General features: G+C 40.0%; 1 protein-coding gene across 4 annotated transcripts in view; it reads left to right on the plus strand.

Annotated features, from left to right (window-relative positions):
- The first annotated feature begins 5,961 nt into the window (after window positions 1-5,961).
- LOC116087034 (protocadherin alpha-4) overlaps window positions 5,962-19,484 on the plus strand; it is a 245,621-nt gene continuing 232,098 nt past the window's right edge. For 2 of the 4 annotated variants that reach the window (XM_031365422.1, XM_031365439.1), the window contains exon 1: window positions 5,962-8,504. In XM_031365422.1, the coding sequence (XP_031221282.1) occupies window positions 6,117-8,504 (2,388 nt within the window). In that variant the 5' untranslated portion in view covers window positions 5,962-6,116. Of the gene's footprint in view, window positions 8,505-13,042; window positions 15,639-19,484 lie in introns of those variants that run through there. The other 2 variants (XM_031365440.1, XM_031365423.1) reach the window with 2 other exon arrangements.

Here is a 19,484-nt window from a genome sequence, read left to right on the forward strand (position 1 = left end):
ACACACATATATATATGCATATATATACATATATACACACACACACACATATATATATGTATTTTTAAAAATGCATAATATATACATACACATATATATACAATACACATATGTAGACATAGAATACATATAGAATATATATATTCTAGTTAAAAGTGCTCTATTGATTGTGTACCTCAACCTATTAAATTTTGATGGGAATCTTTTTAAACAATTTTCCAGAGTAAAATTGTTTTAAATAAATACATATTTATTTATTTATTTATTTATTTATTTATTTATTTATTTAATGTGAGTACACTGTTGGTCACTGTTCAGACACACCAGAAGAGGTTAGATATTGGATCTCATTACAGATGGTTGTGAGCCACTACATGGTTTCTGGGAATTGAACTCAAGGCCTCTGGAAGAGCAGTCTGTGCTCCTAACCACTGAGACATCTATCTAGCCCCAGAGTAAAATTTTTTTTAAAAAAATAACTCTAAATATCAGTATTTCCTTTTATACATTGGACCTTTCATGTCAAGTCAGAGAACCTTTATATACCTTCAGATTCTAGACATTATCTGGTATATTTTTGTTTGTAAAAGTCTTGGAATTTTATGTGTTATTTTTAAGTTTGTGACACAATTGGAATTAATCTTAGTACAATATGTATGTTTTTATTTGTTTGCTATAACCACTTAATTTTTCAAAGTTCATTTTTATGAATATCGGTGTTTCGGCTGCATATATGCTACTTGGGTGTGCCTGCTGTCCTAGGAGGCTAGAAGAGGGCATTGAATCATCTGTAAATGGAGTTTCAACCCCCCATGTGGGTGCTGTGAATTTAACCCAAGTACTCTGAGATAGAAGCCACTGCTCTTAACTTCTGAACCACTTGATTAGTGCCATATTTGTTTGTATTATGGGGTTGTATTTTGCTTTTGAGCATCCCAATTGCTTAAACAATATTTTTGATTTTGAGAATTGTTTATTCATTCTCTCATTCATTTATGTGTATAGTGTGTTTTGGTCCTATTTATCCCAAACATCCCTTCCCACTTCTCTATCCAACACTATTTATTGAAATGCTACCTTTTGTGCAGTTGATTGCTTCTGCACATTTATCAAATTTTGCTTGGTCTATTTAATATTATTTTTTGATTGATCTATATCTATCAGTAAAACATTCTTGATTAGTGTGTGTGTGTGTGTGTGTGTATGTGTATGAGTATGGTCATGTACATGTATAGAGGTCAGAGAACACACTTGAGTGTCAGTCTTATTTTCTACTTTGTTTAGAGCAGGGTACCTTGTCCATCACTGCATATGTAAGATTAGGTGGTCTTGTGTTGTTGCATCTGCTTTTTTACCTGGCTTCTTGGGATCTGAATTATAGTCTTCAAATTGCATGGCAAACACTTCTAATCACTGAGATATCTCCCTAGACTTGTTGAACATATCCTTGAATTACATTTTTATTTACTTTTAGTATTTTGTTGTCTCACTTTTGTATAGTTCTTATTGGTTTATTTATATATTTATATTATATATACATCTTATCAGTTTACTAATAAAATTGTGATGAAGTATATCATTATTTCAACAGTTACATGAAATTTAGAATATTGACCCCCTTTGCATTCCTCTACCTTTCTATTTCAATAACACAATTACCTTGAGTATTTCCTCTATATTAATTTAAAATTTCATCCAACTGTTATAACTACCAAACCTAGTCTAAGAAAGCCAAGAAATGTTTTTGTGTTATACATATTTCTGTGTACTGTACTTTTGCTTTCTTCCTTTTTCCTCTTTGTTTGTTTGTTTGTTTGTTTGTTTGTTTGTTTCTTTCTTTCTTTCTTTCTTCCTTTCAAGACAGGGTTTCTCTGAGTAGCCCCAGCTCTCCTAGAACTTGCTCTGTAGACCAGGCTGACTTCTACAACTCAGAGATCTGCCAGTCTCTGCCTCCTGAGTGCTCAGATTAAAGACAAGTAGCACCATACCCAGTTCCTTTCTTCCTTCTTGATCTTTCATGATAATTTCTCTCATGTATTTCTTTCTACTTTGAGACCCTTTCATGGCTATTGGACGTAGATGTACCAATAACAAATTACCAGAGTGTGATGCATATGAAAAAGTCTCCACTTCCCTTTTACTTGGGTGTGCTTTTCTTCATGTATGTAGATTTCTTAGTTGATAGCTCTTTTCATTAAACAACTTAAAAAATATTGTAATGTTTCTTTGTTTTTAGTTTCTCCTTGGAATTCATTGGAATTACAATTATTTTCTTGAGCTGTAAATATGATCTAATTTGTCTTTTGTTTTCAGAAGGATATCTGCCACCTGCTTTGCTTCAGCTGTTTGGCTTTATCATATGTGGTGTTTACTTATTTCCCCATTTTGTTTAGCAGGATTGGACCTTTTAACTCATTATTTATTTGGACATTTTATCAATCTCATTTCCTTCTCTATACTCAGGACATGACGACAAATGCTGGATGTTTTGTTATAGCTTTGAATGTCTATGTGGTTCTATTTTGTATTTCTTTTTTTTTTTTTGGATGTTTTTTTATTTACATGTCATACAATATCTCTTTTCTCATGTTCCCTTCCAAAAAAAGAAAAAAAAAGAAAATAAAAAACAAAAACAAAAACAAACCCCTGTTCTCTCCCCCCTCCCCCTGCTCACTACCCTCTTCTGCTTACTGGCCCTGGCATTCCCCTTGGCATAGAACCTTCACAGGGCCAAGGACCTCTCCTCCCATTGATGACTGAATTAGCTATCCTCTGGTATACATATGCTGCTGGAGCCATTAGTCCCACCATGTGTACATTTTGGTTGGTGGTTTAGTCCCTGGGAGCGCTGAGGGTACTAGTTAGTTCATATTGTTGTCCGTCCTAAGGGGCTCCAAGCCCTTCAGCTCCTTGGGTCCTTTCTCTAGCTCCTTCACTGGGAACCCTGTACTCAGTCCAATGAATGGCTGTGAGCCTCTACTTCTGTATTAGTTGGCTATTGTCAGAGCTTCTCAGGAGACAGCTATACCAGGTTCCTGTCATCCAGCACTTGCTAGCATCCACAATAGTGTCTGGATTTGATGACTGAATATGGGAAGGATTCCCAGGTGGAGCAGTCTCTGGATTGTCCTTCTTTCAGTCTCTACTCCATAGTTAGTCCCTACAACTCCTTCCATGGGTATTTTGTTCCCCCTTTTAAGAAGGAATGAAGTATCCACACTTTGGGCTTCCTTTTCCTTGAGTTTCTTGTGGTTTGTGGATTGTACTTTGTGTATTCCAATCTTCTGGGCTAATCTCCACTTATCAGAGAATGCATACCATGTGTGCTCTTTTGTGATTGGGTTACCTCACTCAGGATGATATTCTCTAGATCCATCCATTTTCCCAAGAATTTCATAAATTCCTTTTTTTTTAGTAGCTGAGTAGTTCTCCATTGTGTAGATGTACCACAATTTCTGTATCCATTCCTTTGTTGAGGGACATCTGGGTTGTTTCCAGTTTCTGGTTATTATAAATAAGGCTGCTATGAACATAGTGGAACATGTCTCCTTATTACATGTTGGAGCATCTTCTGGGTATATGCCCAGGAGTGGTATAGCTGTGTCCTCTGGTAGTACTATGTCTAATTTCTGGAGGAACAGCCAAACTGATTTCCATAGTGGTTGTACCAGCAATCCCACCAGCAATGAAGGAGTGTTCCTCTTTCTCCACAACCTCGCCATCATCTACTGTCACCTGAGTTTTTTTATCCTAGCCATTCTGACTGGTGTGAGGTGGAATCTCAGGGTTGTTTTGATTTGCATTTCCCTGATGAATAAGGATGTTGAACAATTCTCTAGGTGCTTCTCAGCCATTCAGTGTTCCTTAGTTGAGAATTCTTTGTTTAGCTCTCTACCCCATTTTTAAATAGGGTTATTTGGTTCTCTGGAGTCTAACTTCTTGAGTTCTTTGTATATATTGGATATTAGCCCTTTATCAGATATAGGATTGGTAAAGATCTTTTCCCAATTTGTTGGTTGCAGTTTTGTCCTATTGACAGCGTCTTTTGCCTTACAGAAGCTTTGTAATTTTATGAGGTCCCATTTGCCGATTTTTGATCTTAGAGCATAAGCTATTGGTGTTCTGTTCAGGAAAATTTCCCCTGTACCTATGTGCTCGAGGCTCTTCCCCACTTTCTTTTCTATTAGTTTCAGTGTATCTGGTTTTATGTGGAGGTCCTTGATCCATTTGGATTTGAGCTTTGTACAAGGAGATAGGAATGGATCGATTAGCATTCTTCTACATGCTAACTGCCAGTTGAGCCAGCACCATTTGTTGAAAATGCTGTCTTTTTTTCCACTGGATGGTTTTAGCTCCTTTGTCAAAGATCAAGTTACTTTGTATTTCTTTTAGGCTGTTTTCTCTCTCATACAATTTCTTTCCATCTTCTGGCTTACTTATTCTCATTTCTTAAAAATGCATTCTCTGACTTGGATTTTATTTTGGCTATTGTATTTGTCTTTTTTTTTTATATGGATATACCTTCATTTTACTTTATTTTTGAAATACAGTTATGAATATTTTGTTGACACTTTTTTCCTGCAGAGAGTATTATCACATTGCCTTGTAGCCTACATTGACCTTTCTGGAAAGTGGCTATTAGTCTTACTTGGATTCACATTTATGCTATATATATAAAAAAAAATCTCACCGTTAAGCATATGTATTCTTTTCTCTGCCTGTCTTATTTAAGGCTTTACTCTTTTGTGAGACTAGGATTGTAGTTCAGTTGTAGAATACATCTTCATTTAAATATTTATTTATTTATGTTTATTTTTATGTACACTGGCATATTATCTTCATTTATGTCTGTGTGAGGGGGTTGCATCCCCTGGGACTGGAGTTACAGACAGTCGTGAGCTTCCATGTGGATGCTGGGAAGTGAAACCAGGTTGTCTGGAAAAGCGGCCAGTTCTCTTAACTGCTGAATCATCTCTCCAGCCCTGCACTGTGCTTTGTAAGTGTGGTCAAGTTCATAGGTTCCACTACCAGACACTAAAAGCATTTCTTACTTTCTCCCATTCCTTTCAGGGCTATTCCTGCATTTTTTATTTTCTCCCATTCCTTTCAGGGCTATTCCTGTGATATGTCTGTTGTTTTTTTCCTATTTGTCTTATTTGAAGCTCTTTTAATAATTAGCTGAAGCAATTGAATTTAAATAAAAAATTTTATATCCTTGAGACAATTTCCAAGGACATTAAAGCAGCTGTTGTTATTTTTACGCTTTCTTATAACTTTGGAGAAAAGAACACTATAGAATAGATATGTGGGGATCTGTACATTTTCATGTTAAGTCCCACACTAAGGACTCTATATATGCAGTTCTCTAGATTAATGCATTTCATGAGTATAACCAAATATGAACAGAGAAGTTAAAAAAAATTGTATCTATGATGAACATGGGAAGGATTTAATTTCCAAGCAATTCAGTTTAACAGCTGTTTACATTTTTATATGTCTTTAGATATTGTAAATAATTCAGAGGTTATATAAAGTGATTTTGAGTACATGCACAAGTCATGTACAAGTCCGATGACATTTTGTACGAAATTGAGCATCTATATATGGTAATCAACTTAAGGGAGAGGGATGTGTTGGGAATAAACGCTCCACATATACTGCAGCTCTAAAGGATTGCAGATTCAGTTGATATATGCATGTAATAGTTAAAGTGGGGGTGACTATTTACAGTAAACCAAATTATATGAAAATATGGGACACGTTACGGTGGTTATTGTATTCTATATACTAAATTATCTTCTGATATTTTTATTAGCTATTTATTTGCTAGAACTTTCTATTTCATTGATGAATTGCAACTTCAGATGTACTGGAGATAACAAAATTGTAGACCATTGTTGGATGTAAAATCTACATTTTCCACATGGTGTCGCTGTATACCACAAAGTCTTCAAACTGGAAATGAAGCAGTGGTAATTAAAAAGGAAAGGAGTATGCTTCATTTCCTCACCAGCCGAGAAAAGATAAAAATGGTGAGTAGACGGATGACTGAAAACATGAAGTTACAAAGTATGATCTTGGAGTGACAGCGATACGAAAGGTGCAGGACTTTTGCAATGCTGTTTTCCAGGCTCCGAGGCCTGAGAGCCCGGCGCCTGCTCTTATTTTCGCTTCTGCTTCTCGCAGCCTGGGAGGCAGGGAGCGGCCAGCTCCATTACTCCATCCCAGAGGAGGCCAAACACGGCACCTTCGTGGGCCGCATCGCGCAGGACCTGGGGCTGGAGCTGACGGAGCTGGTGCCCCGCCTGTTCAGGGTGGCGTCCAAGGACCGCGGGGACCTTCTGGAGGTAAATCTGCAGAATGGCATTTTGTTTGTGAATTCTCGGATCGACCGGGAGGAGCTGTGCGGGCGGAGCGCTGAGTGTAGCATCCACCTGGAGGTGATCGTGGACAGGCCGCTGCAGGTTTTCCACGTAGAGGTGAAGGTTAAAGATATTAATGATAACCCACCGGTTTTCAAAGGCTCAGAACAAAGGATATTTATTCCTGAAAACAGACAACTAGATTCACGGTTTCCACTAGAGGGCGCCGTGGACGCAGACATTGGTGCCAATTCTCTTCTAACTTACACGCTGAGCCCCACTGATTACTTTTCTTTGAAGGTAGAGACGACAGACGAACTCAGTAAATCCCTTTCGCTTGAACTGAGAAAATCTTTGGATAGAGAAGAAACACCAGAACTCCAGTTATTACTGACAGCCACCGACGGGGGCAAGCCAGAGCTGGAGGGGGCAGTTCGGCTGCAGATTACTGTGCTCGACGTTAATGACAATGCCCCACTGTTCGACCAGGCCATCTACAGAGCACAGTTAGTAGAATCTACAGTGAATGGAACATTAGTGACCACGTTAAATGCCACTGACGCTGATGAAGGTGTCAATGGTGAAGTTGTGTTTTCCTTTGGCAATGACGTTTCTCTTGACATTCAAGAAAAATTCAATGTGGATCCTCTTTCAGGAGAAATTAGAGTGATCGGTGATCTAGATTATGAAAAAACAAAGTCCTATGAAATTCAAATAAAGGCAGTTGATAAAGGGACTCCCTCCATGTCAAATCACTGCAAGGTTCTGGTGAAATTACTGGATATAAATGATAATGCTCCAGAGCTGGCGATCACATCCTTGTCTTTGCCCATCAAAGAGGATGCACCACTTAACACTGTAATCGCACTCATCAAGGTGTCCGACATCGACTCAGGTGTCAACGGGCAGGTGACCTGCTCCCTAACCCCTCAGGTCCCCTTCAAGCTGGTGTCCACCTTCAAGAATTACTATTCTCTCGTGCTGGACAGCGCTTTGGACCGAGAGACCACAGCTGAGTATAAGGTAGTGATGACAGCCAGGGACGGGGGCTCTCCCTCGCTGTGGGCCACGGCCAGCGTGTCCGTGGAGGTGGCTGACGTGAACGACAATGCACCTGCGTTCGCGCAGCCCGAGTACACGGTGTTCGTGAAGGAGAACAACCCGCCTGGCGCGCACATCTTCACAGTCTTGGCGATGGATGCAGACGCGCAGGAGAACGCGTTGGTGTCCTACTCGCTGGTGGAGCGGAAGGTGGGCGAGCGCTTGCTGTCAAGCTATGTGTCTGTGCACGCGGAGAGCGGCAGGGTGTTTGCTCTGCAGCCTCTGGACCATGAGGAGCTGGAACTGCTTCAGTTCCAGGTGAGCGCGAAGGATGCTGGTGTGCCTTCCCTGGGCAGCAATGTGACTCTGCAGGTGTTTGTGCTGGATGAGAACGACAATGTGCCCACGCTGCTGGGGCCTCACTCAGGCAGTGCAGTGAGCGAACTGGTGTCACGGACAGTGAGTGCAGGGCATGTGGTGACGAAGGTGCGCGCGGTGGATGCGGACTCTGGCTACAATGCATGGCTGTCATATGAACTACAACCTCCCACAGGCGGTGCACGTAACCCGTTCCGCGTGGGTTTGTACACTGGTGAGATCAGCACCACACGCTCCCTAGATGAGGTCGATGTTCCACGACAGCGTCTCTTGGTGCTGGTGAAGGACCATGGAGAGCCGATGCTGACTGCTACCGCTACCGTGTTGGTATCTCTGGTAGAAAGCAGTCCGATTCAGAAAGCCTCTTTGCCTGTATTAACCGGTGCAGTGGGTTCCAAGGCGTCACTCGTGGATGTCAATGTGTACCTGATCATCGCCATCTGTGCGGTGTCCAGCCTGTTGGTGCTCACATTGGTTCTGTACACAGCGCTGCGCTGCTCCGCGATGCCCACCAATGGAGCCTGTGCTCCAGGGAAGCCGATGTTGGTGTGTTCCAGTGCGGTGGGAAGCTGGTCATACTCGCAGCAGAGGAGACAGAGGGTGTGCTCTGGAGAGGGTCCACCGAAGACCGACCTCATGGCCTTCAGCCCGGGTCTATCCCCAGGTTTGAACATAGCGGAAAGAAGTGACCACGCAGAAGTAAATTCAGATCTTTCTGGTAATGTAAGTCCAAATTTAAGCTATGGCTTCAAATTTCTTTTTTAGATTTAACTTTATTTTTTTTTTAAGTCATTCTTTAAATGGAACTTAGAATGTATTCAGAGTGTTCAATGACATGCTGTTAACTGTCTTTTCAAATACTCTAGTATTTGCAGATGCAAAAATAGAGCTAGGAAACAAGCGATATTTGTACAAATTATTCTATTCTTTTATTTACATGGTAGAATACTTCTTAAAAATTCAATACTATTAATGTTAATTTTGGGTAGTGGAGGTGTTATGGACAGAGCTAAGTGCCTCATAAATGGTAGACAAGCACAGAAAGGCTGGCCACTTTTAACATGGTCTCTCAACGCTTGTCTTTCTCTGCACAAATAACTGTAAATGACGTTACAGAAACCATGTGCTTTCTATCTACACTGCTAAATTGCAAAGTTGGAATTAAATAATAATTTTAAGCACGATGATCTAAAATATATCTGTTGGTGGTGGTACTTTAGTTTCCACATTAAAATATCCAACAATTTCCTGGTACCATTCCCTTGTTTAAAAGAATAAATACTATGTGAACTTGTGTCTTAAGCAATCCAGTCAGTTGAGTCCTGCCCATTTATTTGACAATGTCCCCAAACTCTTTATTTTCTCTTCTTTTACTCCTGAGACTTTGTTAGATGAAACTTTTATTCCCTTAACAGATGATATTGTGGAGGGCAAGAAAAACTAAGTTTAGGATAATTACTATTTTTTATTTGCTTATTTTATTACAGTCCATTACATTTGACTAAATATTTATAGTTGCTTACAATGCAATAACCTTGCAGAAATCAAAATTTAAATACTGTTTAAAATCCAAAATAAAAGAGCAAGAGAAAGCAGAAAATTTTCCAAACCAAATTTTACTACATACAAGTCTCTAATGCTTATCTTTGTAGAAATGAATATAGAAATAAAAAGAAAAGAAAATTAAATTTTTTTGAGACTGGGTTTCTTTGTGTAGCCTTGACTGGTCTCGAACTCAGAGGTCCCCTTGCCTCTGCCTCCTGAGTGCTGGAATTAAAGGCATGAGACACTACCACTCAGTTGAAAGGGAAATTTTTCACACCAGTTGTTCAGATGAAGAATAATGGTCTCTTCAAAGTTTGATTCATAATCATTATGCTGATCAATAATGAGGTAATGAAGCCGGGCAGTGGTGGTGTACATCTTTAATGCCTGCACTTGGGAGGGAGAGGCAGGAGGATTTCTGAGTTCAAGGCCAGCCTGGCCTACAGAGTGAGTTCCAGGACAGCCAAGGCTACACAGAGAAACCCTGTCTCAAAAAAACAATAAATAAATAAATAAATAAATAATGAGATAGCGAGCAACATACTAGGCATTATTTTATAGCAGTTTTAATAACCAACTGATATACATTTAATAATACATCTCTTTTTTTTTAACCATTTAGTCAAGAGCTTGTTAAATTTGTGTTTCTTTGTGTATGCATGAGATAGATTGATAGATAGGTAGAGAGTGAATGATACACACACTGAGTTATATGTGTATATATGGGTATACTCAACTGTACATATAGGTGTAGAGGTCAGTAGTTAATGATAGTTATCTTCTTCAATTATTTTGTACATTTTGTTTTGAGTTAGGTAGCTCATTCTTTGGCTGGACTGTCAGGGCATTGCAATTACTAGGGATCTGAACTCAGGTTCTCATGCTTGCACTACATGTACTTTATTACCCACTGAGCCATCTCTACAGCCTCTAACATGATGTTTTACTTCTTATATTAAATTCTGAAATTACACTTCTGAAGAATTAAGTGAAAGAATCTTGTTGGTTAAACATCCAAACAAGCATACCGAAAAATCCCTTAAAATTCCCCCCGTAAATGTGCAACAACAATAGATGTGCTAACATGGAAGAAAGGAAACTCAAGAGGTCTTAACCCTAGGCCAAGAACTGTAGGTGACTAAGGAATTCCAAGAGCAGGATCTCTGAGTTTGAGGCTACCATGGTGTACAGAGCAAGTTCCAGGATTGCCAGGGTTACGCAGAGAAACTCCATCTCAGAAAAAAGATGAAGGATAGATAGAATTTTTTGAGCTAAACTGAAAAATTGTAAGTAGAAGATAAACAATATTGCCTTCTTTTAAGCTCAGAAAAACTTGAATCAGGTTGACATTTGAGGGTAGAATGACATGACTCATTATAAGTTTATGTGTAGTGGACTGGAGAGATTGTTCAGTGGTTAAGATCTCTGGCTGCCCTTCCAGATGCCTTGGCTATGAAATCCAGCTTTCACATGGTGGACATAACCATTTGTAATTCTACTTCCAGGAGATCTGATGCACTCTTCTGGATATGCAGTTATCTCAGAGTACTTTACTGAAATATTAATCATAAAATTATGACTAGAACCCAACATCCTTTGATAGCACCAATAGCCTTTTAAATTTGTCTGAAAGAGCTCAGCTTACTGGCACATACTTATAATAAAACCCAAATCAAACAAATTTGACTTTAATGTATTTGGATATGCCTTCATACAACTACATTGTGATCACAATGTTTAAGATGAGTATCTTGTAGATAGAAGAACAGGGAGATTATTCTTTCTGTGTTATAATGACGTGTATAAAGCTTAAAATGTTTTTGGTTAATTCTACTAACTTGGGGATGAATATCAAATATTAATCACTATTATAAAACGGCATGGGTTTAGAATTACAAAGTTTGGAAAATGACTGTAGTTTATGGAGTGCTATTGTGGTATAAGGGAAAAACATAAATGTGGAGTAATGTTATGATTTAATATTCAACATAAGCATGAATGGATTTTCCGTTGTTAGTTGATGTTCTTGCCCCACTCAGAATATTTCAATGTTTTTTTCTTCCTTCACATCTTTTTAGTCAAATGTATTATTTCATGTTCTATTCTTTAAAAAATTTCATTGTGCATGTTCATTGTACATCGTACTGTTTTATGTAAGGGCATCTTAGTACAGATATACAAAGCACATTGAGTGTTTCCCCAGACTGCCTTCCCCTTTCTCACTGTTCTTCCTCATTCCACTAAGCCTTTCATTCCTATAAATACTGTTTTCTTCTTTCATTATACATATACACATACATACATATATATATATAAATATGCTATATGTACTTATATATGTGTGTGTATTTATACCTGATTTTATTTATTTATATAAGATCTAGAAACCACTATTAAGAAAACACATGGGATATTTTTCTGTCTGAAGCAGTATTAATATATTTTCTTAATTTAGTTATTTCCAGTTACATTCATCTTACTGCAAAAGTTAATAAGTGAAATAAGTTTAAGATAAGTTATGAGTGCCATTATTAGTTTTTCAAGACAGGGTTTCTCTGTTTTAGCCTTGGTTGTCCTAGAATTTGCTTTGTTAGACCAGGCTGGGCTCAAATCAGAGATCCACCTGCCTCTGCCTCCCAAGTGCTTGGATTAAAGGCATGCACCACCATAGCCAATTCAGAGAAAAGTTATTAATGATCTAGCTCCAGGAAAATCTATCTTCCATTGCTGCTTTTGACTGACAGTTTAAATTTTGCAATTCATTTTGTTTTCCTCTAAGAAAGCTAAAAGGAAAAAAAATTTAACTTGCACAAAGTAACAAGTGTGCAATTTGACAAGAACTTTGCTAACTGACATTCCTCCATTCATTTCAAATAATCCTCTACCATCTTTGAGTTTCATATTTTTACACATGAAGGAGCCAGGCACAAACTAATAAATAAAGATACTCTCAAGTAACTAACACTAAGAAGAAATCAGTTTATTCTTCTTGCATGAGAATTCAAGTACAATAATAGATAAGAGAATGATCCTAAAATAAAAACAAATTTTATATAGGAAAGTAATGTAATCAGCCAACAATTCAAAACTCAAAATTATAAATAACAAAAGTGTATTTAAGCATATTTTCAATGAACAAAAATATCCATTGATTTTGTTGTACTTGATTTGAAGAAACAATAAAAAAATGTAAATTCAAAAGAATTCAAAAGAATTGAAACATGGCAATCCAAGAGATACTTGCACATCTGTGTTGGTATCACCACTATTTATAAGAAGCAAACAGACGTTCATGGATGGTTGAATGGACACACAAAGTGCTGTGTACACACAATGGTATCATTCCACACTAAAAAGGAAAGAAATCCTGTAACATGCTACAACACGGGCGAAACTTCAGGACATTGTGGTAAGCTGAAAGAGCCAGTCTCAAAACAAAGGAAAACAAAGAACTCAACGCCAGAGAAACAACTTCAACAAACCTTTTATGGTTTAACTTACACAGTAGTGAAACTTATACAAGCAGAGAGTAGAATGATCATTACCATAGGAAAGGCCAGGGAAACTGGAGTTGTTATCTAATCTATATAAAATAGAAGCTTTAAAGGAGGATAAATTTGCAACAACGTGAATATACTATTGAAATTTACACTGAATTAAGGCATAAGCTTCACATTGACAGTTAAATGTGGTAAACTCATATTTACAGTTAACAAGGTAAAATTCAAACCAGCTTAGCCACAGGGTGTCGCTGTCTACCAGAGAGTGATCTCTTTCTTGGAAAGAAAACACCCAGAGCTTCTTTGTTACTCCGATAAAACGACAGGAGAAGCAGCAGGATTTGAGCAGGTGTTAGAACTTACATTTTATTTTACTTTTAAAAATGATCATTTAATTTGACCAACTCACGGAGGACTAGAAGTGATGCCTTCTTTGAGAGGGGGCCCAGAGGTCAGGCAGTGTCTGCTGCTCTTGCTTCCTTTCCTCACAGCCTGGGAGGCAGGGAGCGGCCAGCTCCATTACTCCATCCCAGAGGAGGCCAAACACGGCACCTTCGTGGGTCGCATCGCACAGGACCTGGGGCTGGAGCTGACGGAGCTGGTGCCCCGCCTGTTCAGGGTGGCGTCCAAGGACCGCGGGGACCTTCTGGAGGTAAATCTGCAGAATGGCATTTTGTTTGTGAATTCTCGGATCGACCGGGAAGAGCTGTGTGGGTGGAGCGCGGAGTGCAGTATCCACCTGGAGGTGATCGTGGACAGGCCGCTGCAGGTTTTCCACGTGGAGGTTGAGGTGAGGGACATTAACGACAACCCGCCGCGATTTCCAATGACAGAAAAAACTATCCAGTTTCACGAATCTAGGCTGCTTGACTCGAGGTTTCCTTTAGAGGGAGCATCTGATGCAGATATTGGAGTAAATGCTCTTCTGTCCTACAAGCTCAGCCCCAGTGAGTTTTTCTTTCTAGACGTCCAAACAAGCGACGAACCAAGCCAATCTCTGTTTCTTGTGCTGGGAAAATCTCTGGACAGAGAGGAGAACGCGGAGGTGAAATTGTTACTGGTAGCTACGGATGGAGGCAAACCGGAACTCACCGGCACGGTTCAAATACTCATTAAGGTGTTAGATGTGAATGACAATGAACCTACTTTCGCCCAATCAGTTTACAAAGTACAGTTGTTAGAGAACGCGGCAAACGGAACCTTAGTGATTAAATTAAATGCTTCTGATGCAGACGAAGGGTCAAACAGCGAGATCGTGTATTCACTTAGTAGTGATGTGTCTTCCGCCACACGGACGAAGTTTCAAATAGACGCCAACTCAGGAGAAATCAGAACTAAGGGAGAATTAGATTATGAAGAAAGGACATCCTATGAAATCCAGGTCATTGCATCTGACAAGGGAATCCCATCGATGTCCGGGCATTGTAAAATTTCAGTAAAACTGGTCGATATCAATGACAATACCCCAGAAGTCTCAATAACGTCTCTCTCACTACCGGTGCAAGAGAATGCTCCCCTGGGTGCTGTCATCGCCCTCATCTCAGTGTCAGATCGTGACTCAGGAATCAATGGGCAGGTGACCTGCTCCCTGACTCCTCAGGTCCCCTTCAAGCTGGTGTCCACTTTCAAGAATTATTATTCGCTCGTGCTGGACAGCGCCTTGGATCGCGAAACCACAGCTGACTATAAGGTAGTGGTGACAGCGCGGGACGGGGGCTCGCCCTCGCTGCAGGCCACGACCAGCGTGTCTGTGGAGGTGGCTGATGTGAACGACAATGCTCCTGCGTTCGCACAGCCTGAATACACGGTATTTGTGAAGGAGAACAACCCGCCTGGAGCTCACATCTTCACAGTGTCGGCGATGGATGCGGACGCACAGGAGAATGCGCTGGTGTCCTACTCGCTGGTGGAGCCGAGGGTGGGCGAGCGCTTGCTGTCGAGCTATGTGTCTGTGCACGCGGAGAGCGGCAAGGTGTTCGCGCTGCAGCCTCTGGACCATGAGGAGGTGGAGCTGCTGCAGTTCCAGGTGAGCGCGAGGGATGCTGGTGTGCCTTCCCTGGGCAGCAATGTGACTCTGCAGGTGTTTGTGCTGGATGAGAACGACAATGCACCCGTGCTGCTGCCTCATGGAGCTGTGGGAGTTGGCGGCTCAGTGAGCGAACTTGTGCCTAGGTCAGTGGGTTTGGGCCATGTGGTCACCAAGGTGCGTGCAGTGGATGCAGACTCTGGTTACAACGCGTGGCTGTCATATGAACTGCAACCCACCGTGGGCGCGCGTAGTCTGTTCCGTGTGGGTCTGTATACGGGCGAGATCAGCACCACGCGAGCCCTAGATGAAGTGGATGCGCCACGCCAGCGCCTGCTAGTGTTGGTGAAGGACCATGGTGAGCCTGCGCTGACTGCCACAGCCACAGTGTTAGTTTCTCTAGTTGAGAATAGCCAAACTCCAAAAACTTCATCAAGAGCGTTGGTAGATGCCGCTGGCCAAGAGTCGTCTCTGGTGACGGTTAATGTGTATCTGATCATCGCCATCTGCGCGGTGTCTAGCCTGTTAGTGCTCACCCTGCTGTTGTACACTGCACTGCGCTGCTCAGCGATGCCCACCGATGGAGCCTCTGCTCCAGGGAAGCCTATGCTGGTGTGCTCCAGTGCGGTGGGGAGCTGGTCATACTCGCAGCAAAGGCGACAGAGGGTGTGCTCTGGAGAGGGTCCCCCTAAGACTGATCTCATGGCCTTCAGCCCCAGCCTATCCCAAGGTCCGGAATCAACAGAAGAGAGACAACCACCCTTAGAGGCCGAATACTTAGGAAAGGTAGGTCTTTAATTTTTTTCTTGTTCATCACTATTTCTGAATTATGATTATTGTTAGTTACTTAGACCTAAAGCTAAACCTTTATTTTATATCACTGTACTGTCATGAGATACTTATAAATTAAATTAAATATCAAATTCTTGCACATTGAACAATTTTTGAACATTCTTAGTTTCATACTTAGTTTCATACTTAGGTTCATAACTAAATCTCTGTGTGAATAACTAGACCTTGTATACCTACAAAAAGAAAATCCTGATATTTATCTGTTATCGTGGGTGTTCATGATGTTGGTGTGTGGTTGTAGTCCTACAGTGTGTATGGTCCTCAACTGACAGCTTTGTGTTAGCTGGTTCTTTCTACCTTTTTGTGGGTTGCAGAAATCTAAGGCAGGTCACCAGATTTGCAAAGCGAAAACTTTACCTGCTAAGCCATCTCACTGGTCCCCAAACAACATTATTCAATATTACTCCTAAATATTTTCCTTTCAGAAATTTAAAAGCCAAAATTAGAGCCACGTGTAGTGGGCACACCTTTAACATGAGCACTCGGGAGACAGAGGCAGGAGGATCTCTTTGGGTCCAAGGCCAGCCTTCTCTACACAGTGAGTTCCAAGACAGCTGGGGCCACTCAGTGAAGTCCACTCGAAAAAATAATAAAATTAACCAGAAAACCAAAACAAAAGCCAAAGACCACCCCCACCCAAATTAGACAACTTACATGTTTTTTTGTTTGTTTGTTTGTTTGTTTTTTCAAGACAGGGTTTCTCTGTGTAGCCCTGGCTGTCCTGGTACTCTGTAGACCAGGTTGGCCTCGAACTCAGAAATCTGCCTGCCTCTGCCTCCCAAGTGCTGGGATTAAAGGCGTGCATCACCACTGCCCGGCCAACTTACAGGGTTTTAAATATCAGGATGTCTCTAGGCACGGCGTTTTATCCTTCTTATCAGAATTTGTTTAGAGTAGCGTAATTTTATTCTGGACATGTCCCAGATTTGCTTTTTGAACTCTTAATTTCAGGCCTCTGATCTTATCTATCAAAAACCATTACAACACATGCCAACACTTAGGAATGCTTGGCAAACTTCTATCTGTCTTAATAAAGAAAATGATCTCAATTAGGTCAATTAAGTACAAAGATTTAATAATAGTAAGAATTTTAGGGTTTTGGGCAAATGAGAGAAAGGAGTCCCTTCAATTTTTAACATTAAAAGACTGCTTTAGGCTGGGTGTGGATCTAAAAGCATGTCTTTAAATCATGGCAGTTGGGAGGCAGAGGCAGGTGGATCACTGTGAGTTCCAGCCTGACCTACTTAGTAAGTTCCCTGACAACAGGGCTGAGTAATTAGACCTTGTCTGAATACAAAAATTGGGTTGGCCAAACACCCAGGTCTTTCTCTTTTCTTTATGTAAGTGAAGAGGATTCACATACACATATAAGATACCCAAAGTGGTCAACAGTCAGCATCCTAGTGTCAGCATCCTTAGGTTGATTCGTGCAGGCTTCCTTCTGTGAAGATGCCCAACCACCTCTCATTCTAAGCCAGTTACACTTTCCATCACCCTGAGTTACCCTTTTATCTGGCTAGCTTGTTCCTCGTGGAACTGGAGTTTGCCCCAAATGGAAGGCCTAGCTGGATGGCTGCATTTCTACCAGAAACTCCTGCAGTGGATATTTAAAATACAAGTCCTGACCAGTGAATGCTATGTGTATGAAGGATCTTTTTTTTTTCCCACTCAAAGAAAGATGTATTTAGGTGAGATAGGTTTCTGGCATTTAACCATTTGCCATCTTTCAGTGGATTCATGAGCATATTGTTGAACTAAATACTTTACCATCACTAAGCCTCAACCATTGCTCACACTACCCATTTCAGTCTGGAAATCTAATTTTATTGGAGTTGGCAATTTGGTGGGTGTCTTGAACTTTAAGTAGACTCCACTCCTACCGGAAACATTATCTTCCCAAAGTTGATAAGTCTTAAAATTTGAAGTAAACTATTTCCTTGATAACGAGAAAATTTCGTCATAAATTTGAAGTCCATGATGTTTTACAATTTGTATTTCCTTTTCAAATTAACTTTCTAGGTTATGATTATCAGAGTGCTAACAGACATAGAAATATCTATAGCTTATTCTTAGAAACACAGTGTTCAAAAATAAGATAACTTACTGCTCTTACAGAGAGCCTGCATTTGGTTCCTATAAACTACACTGTAACTTACAACCATCTATAACTCCAGTTGGCCCCCTTAGGCACCAAACCTGAATATACATAGATATAGGCAAATCACTCATACATATAAATAAATAAATAATCTCTAAAAAGTAAATTTAGACTAGGAGGGTAACTGAGGGGAGGCACTTGCCCTATAATGGATGAGGTCTGGCATGGTGGTGCATTTAAGCCCAACATTCAGGAGGCAGATGTAGGTAGATCTCTGAGATTGAGGTCACCCTGGCATACAAAGTGAGTTCCAGCCAGGGATATTCAATGAGGGTCTAACGCAAGAGAAAACAACAATAAAAATCCCATAATGGGTGGGAAGCCCTCAATTCAGTCACTAGAACTGAAACAAGCAAGCAAGCAAGCAAGCAAACAAAACCAAAGACACTCTACTTAGAGTCAAGTCTCTAATATTTCAGGAGGTGTCACAGTGAAATCTATTAGAAATTGTTATTAACAAATATCATTAATGCAACTCTTCACTTATTCTTTTTTGAAAGGTTAATTTAAATATTCATTAATTTTCAGTATGTTTATAATTTATTTTATTCTAAATATAGATGATAAACTATGAGTTAATTGAACACTGAATTTTACTCAGTGAAAGCCAGGAAACTAAACCTTGTATGGAAACATTTTCTTCTAATACTTTATGGGCTCTATTTCTCTTTAACATGTTCTGCCCATAATAAAAAATCTGGACATTTTTCTACATGAATATCTAAATTTGCACTTCCCATGAATATTCTGGTCCAACTTTAAGATGCTTGGAGGACTCATACCTCATGTTTATTAGTGAATTCACATCGATCTTCAGAATATGTCATTACCCAGTCTTATATATGTTGCCTAGTAACTCACATTACAAAGTTATTTTTCCTTTTGTAATTTTTAAAATTGACGCGATCAACCTTTCTTTCTTTGACATTTATTTGTTTTCTGTGTTTGTACATGTGTGAGTATGCTTGCATCCCATGGTGTGATTGTGTCAGTTAGAAGACAACAATTTTCAGGACTCATTGGGTTACAGGGATTGACATCATGTCGGTAGGCTCGACAGCATGTGATTTACCCCCTGAGCCATCTCTCAGGGCCTGTTTGTTTATTTTGGGGCTGGGTCCTCCTGATTTTAGGTTGACCTTCAACTCAAGATCTTTTTGCCTTATTCTCCTAAGTCCCAGGATGTCGTTCTGAGTTAGGAGGGACTATCAAAGAAAGAGGGCCACTAGCTCTTTCTTTATGTGATGGGGTCACAATACTTAGTAACGTAAAACCTTTTAAAGTTACCTGATGCAGAAATTCATTCAGAGCGGTGATCATTAAAACCACAATCATTTCATTTTGTGATCATTGAAATGCACACATGGAAATTGTAATGCATAAACAGTGTGTGGACATTTTAAAAGTGCTCTTACTTGGTGTGATGTGAGTATAATATCCCAACCACACAGCACTGTCCTGTAACAGGAAGTTCATTTATAAAAGAACTTCATTGTATAAGACTGACTCTGGGCTGGGGATACAGCTCAGTGTCAGAGTTCTTGCCTGGATTCTCAAGGCATTGGGTTAAATCCCCAGTAAGTTAGAAAGTGAATGAATGAGACCCGACTTATTTATAAAAG

Source organism: Mastomys coucha, unplaced genomic scaffold (genome assembly GCF_008632895.1).
Source record: "Mastomys coucha isolate ucsf_1 unplaced genomic scaffold, UCSF_Mcou_1 pScaffold13, whole genome shotgun sequence".
Classification (NCBI taxonomy): Eukaryota; Metazoa; Chordata; class Mammalia; order Rodentia; family Muridae; genus Mastomys; species Mastomys coucha.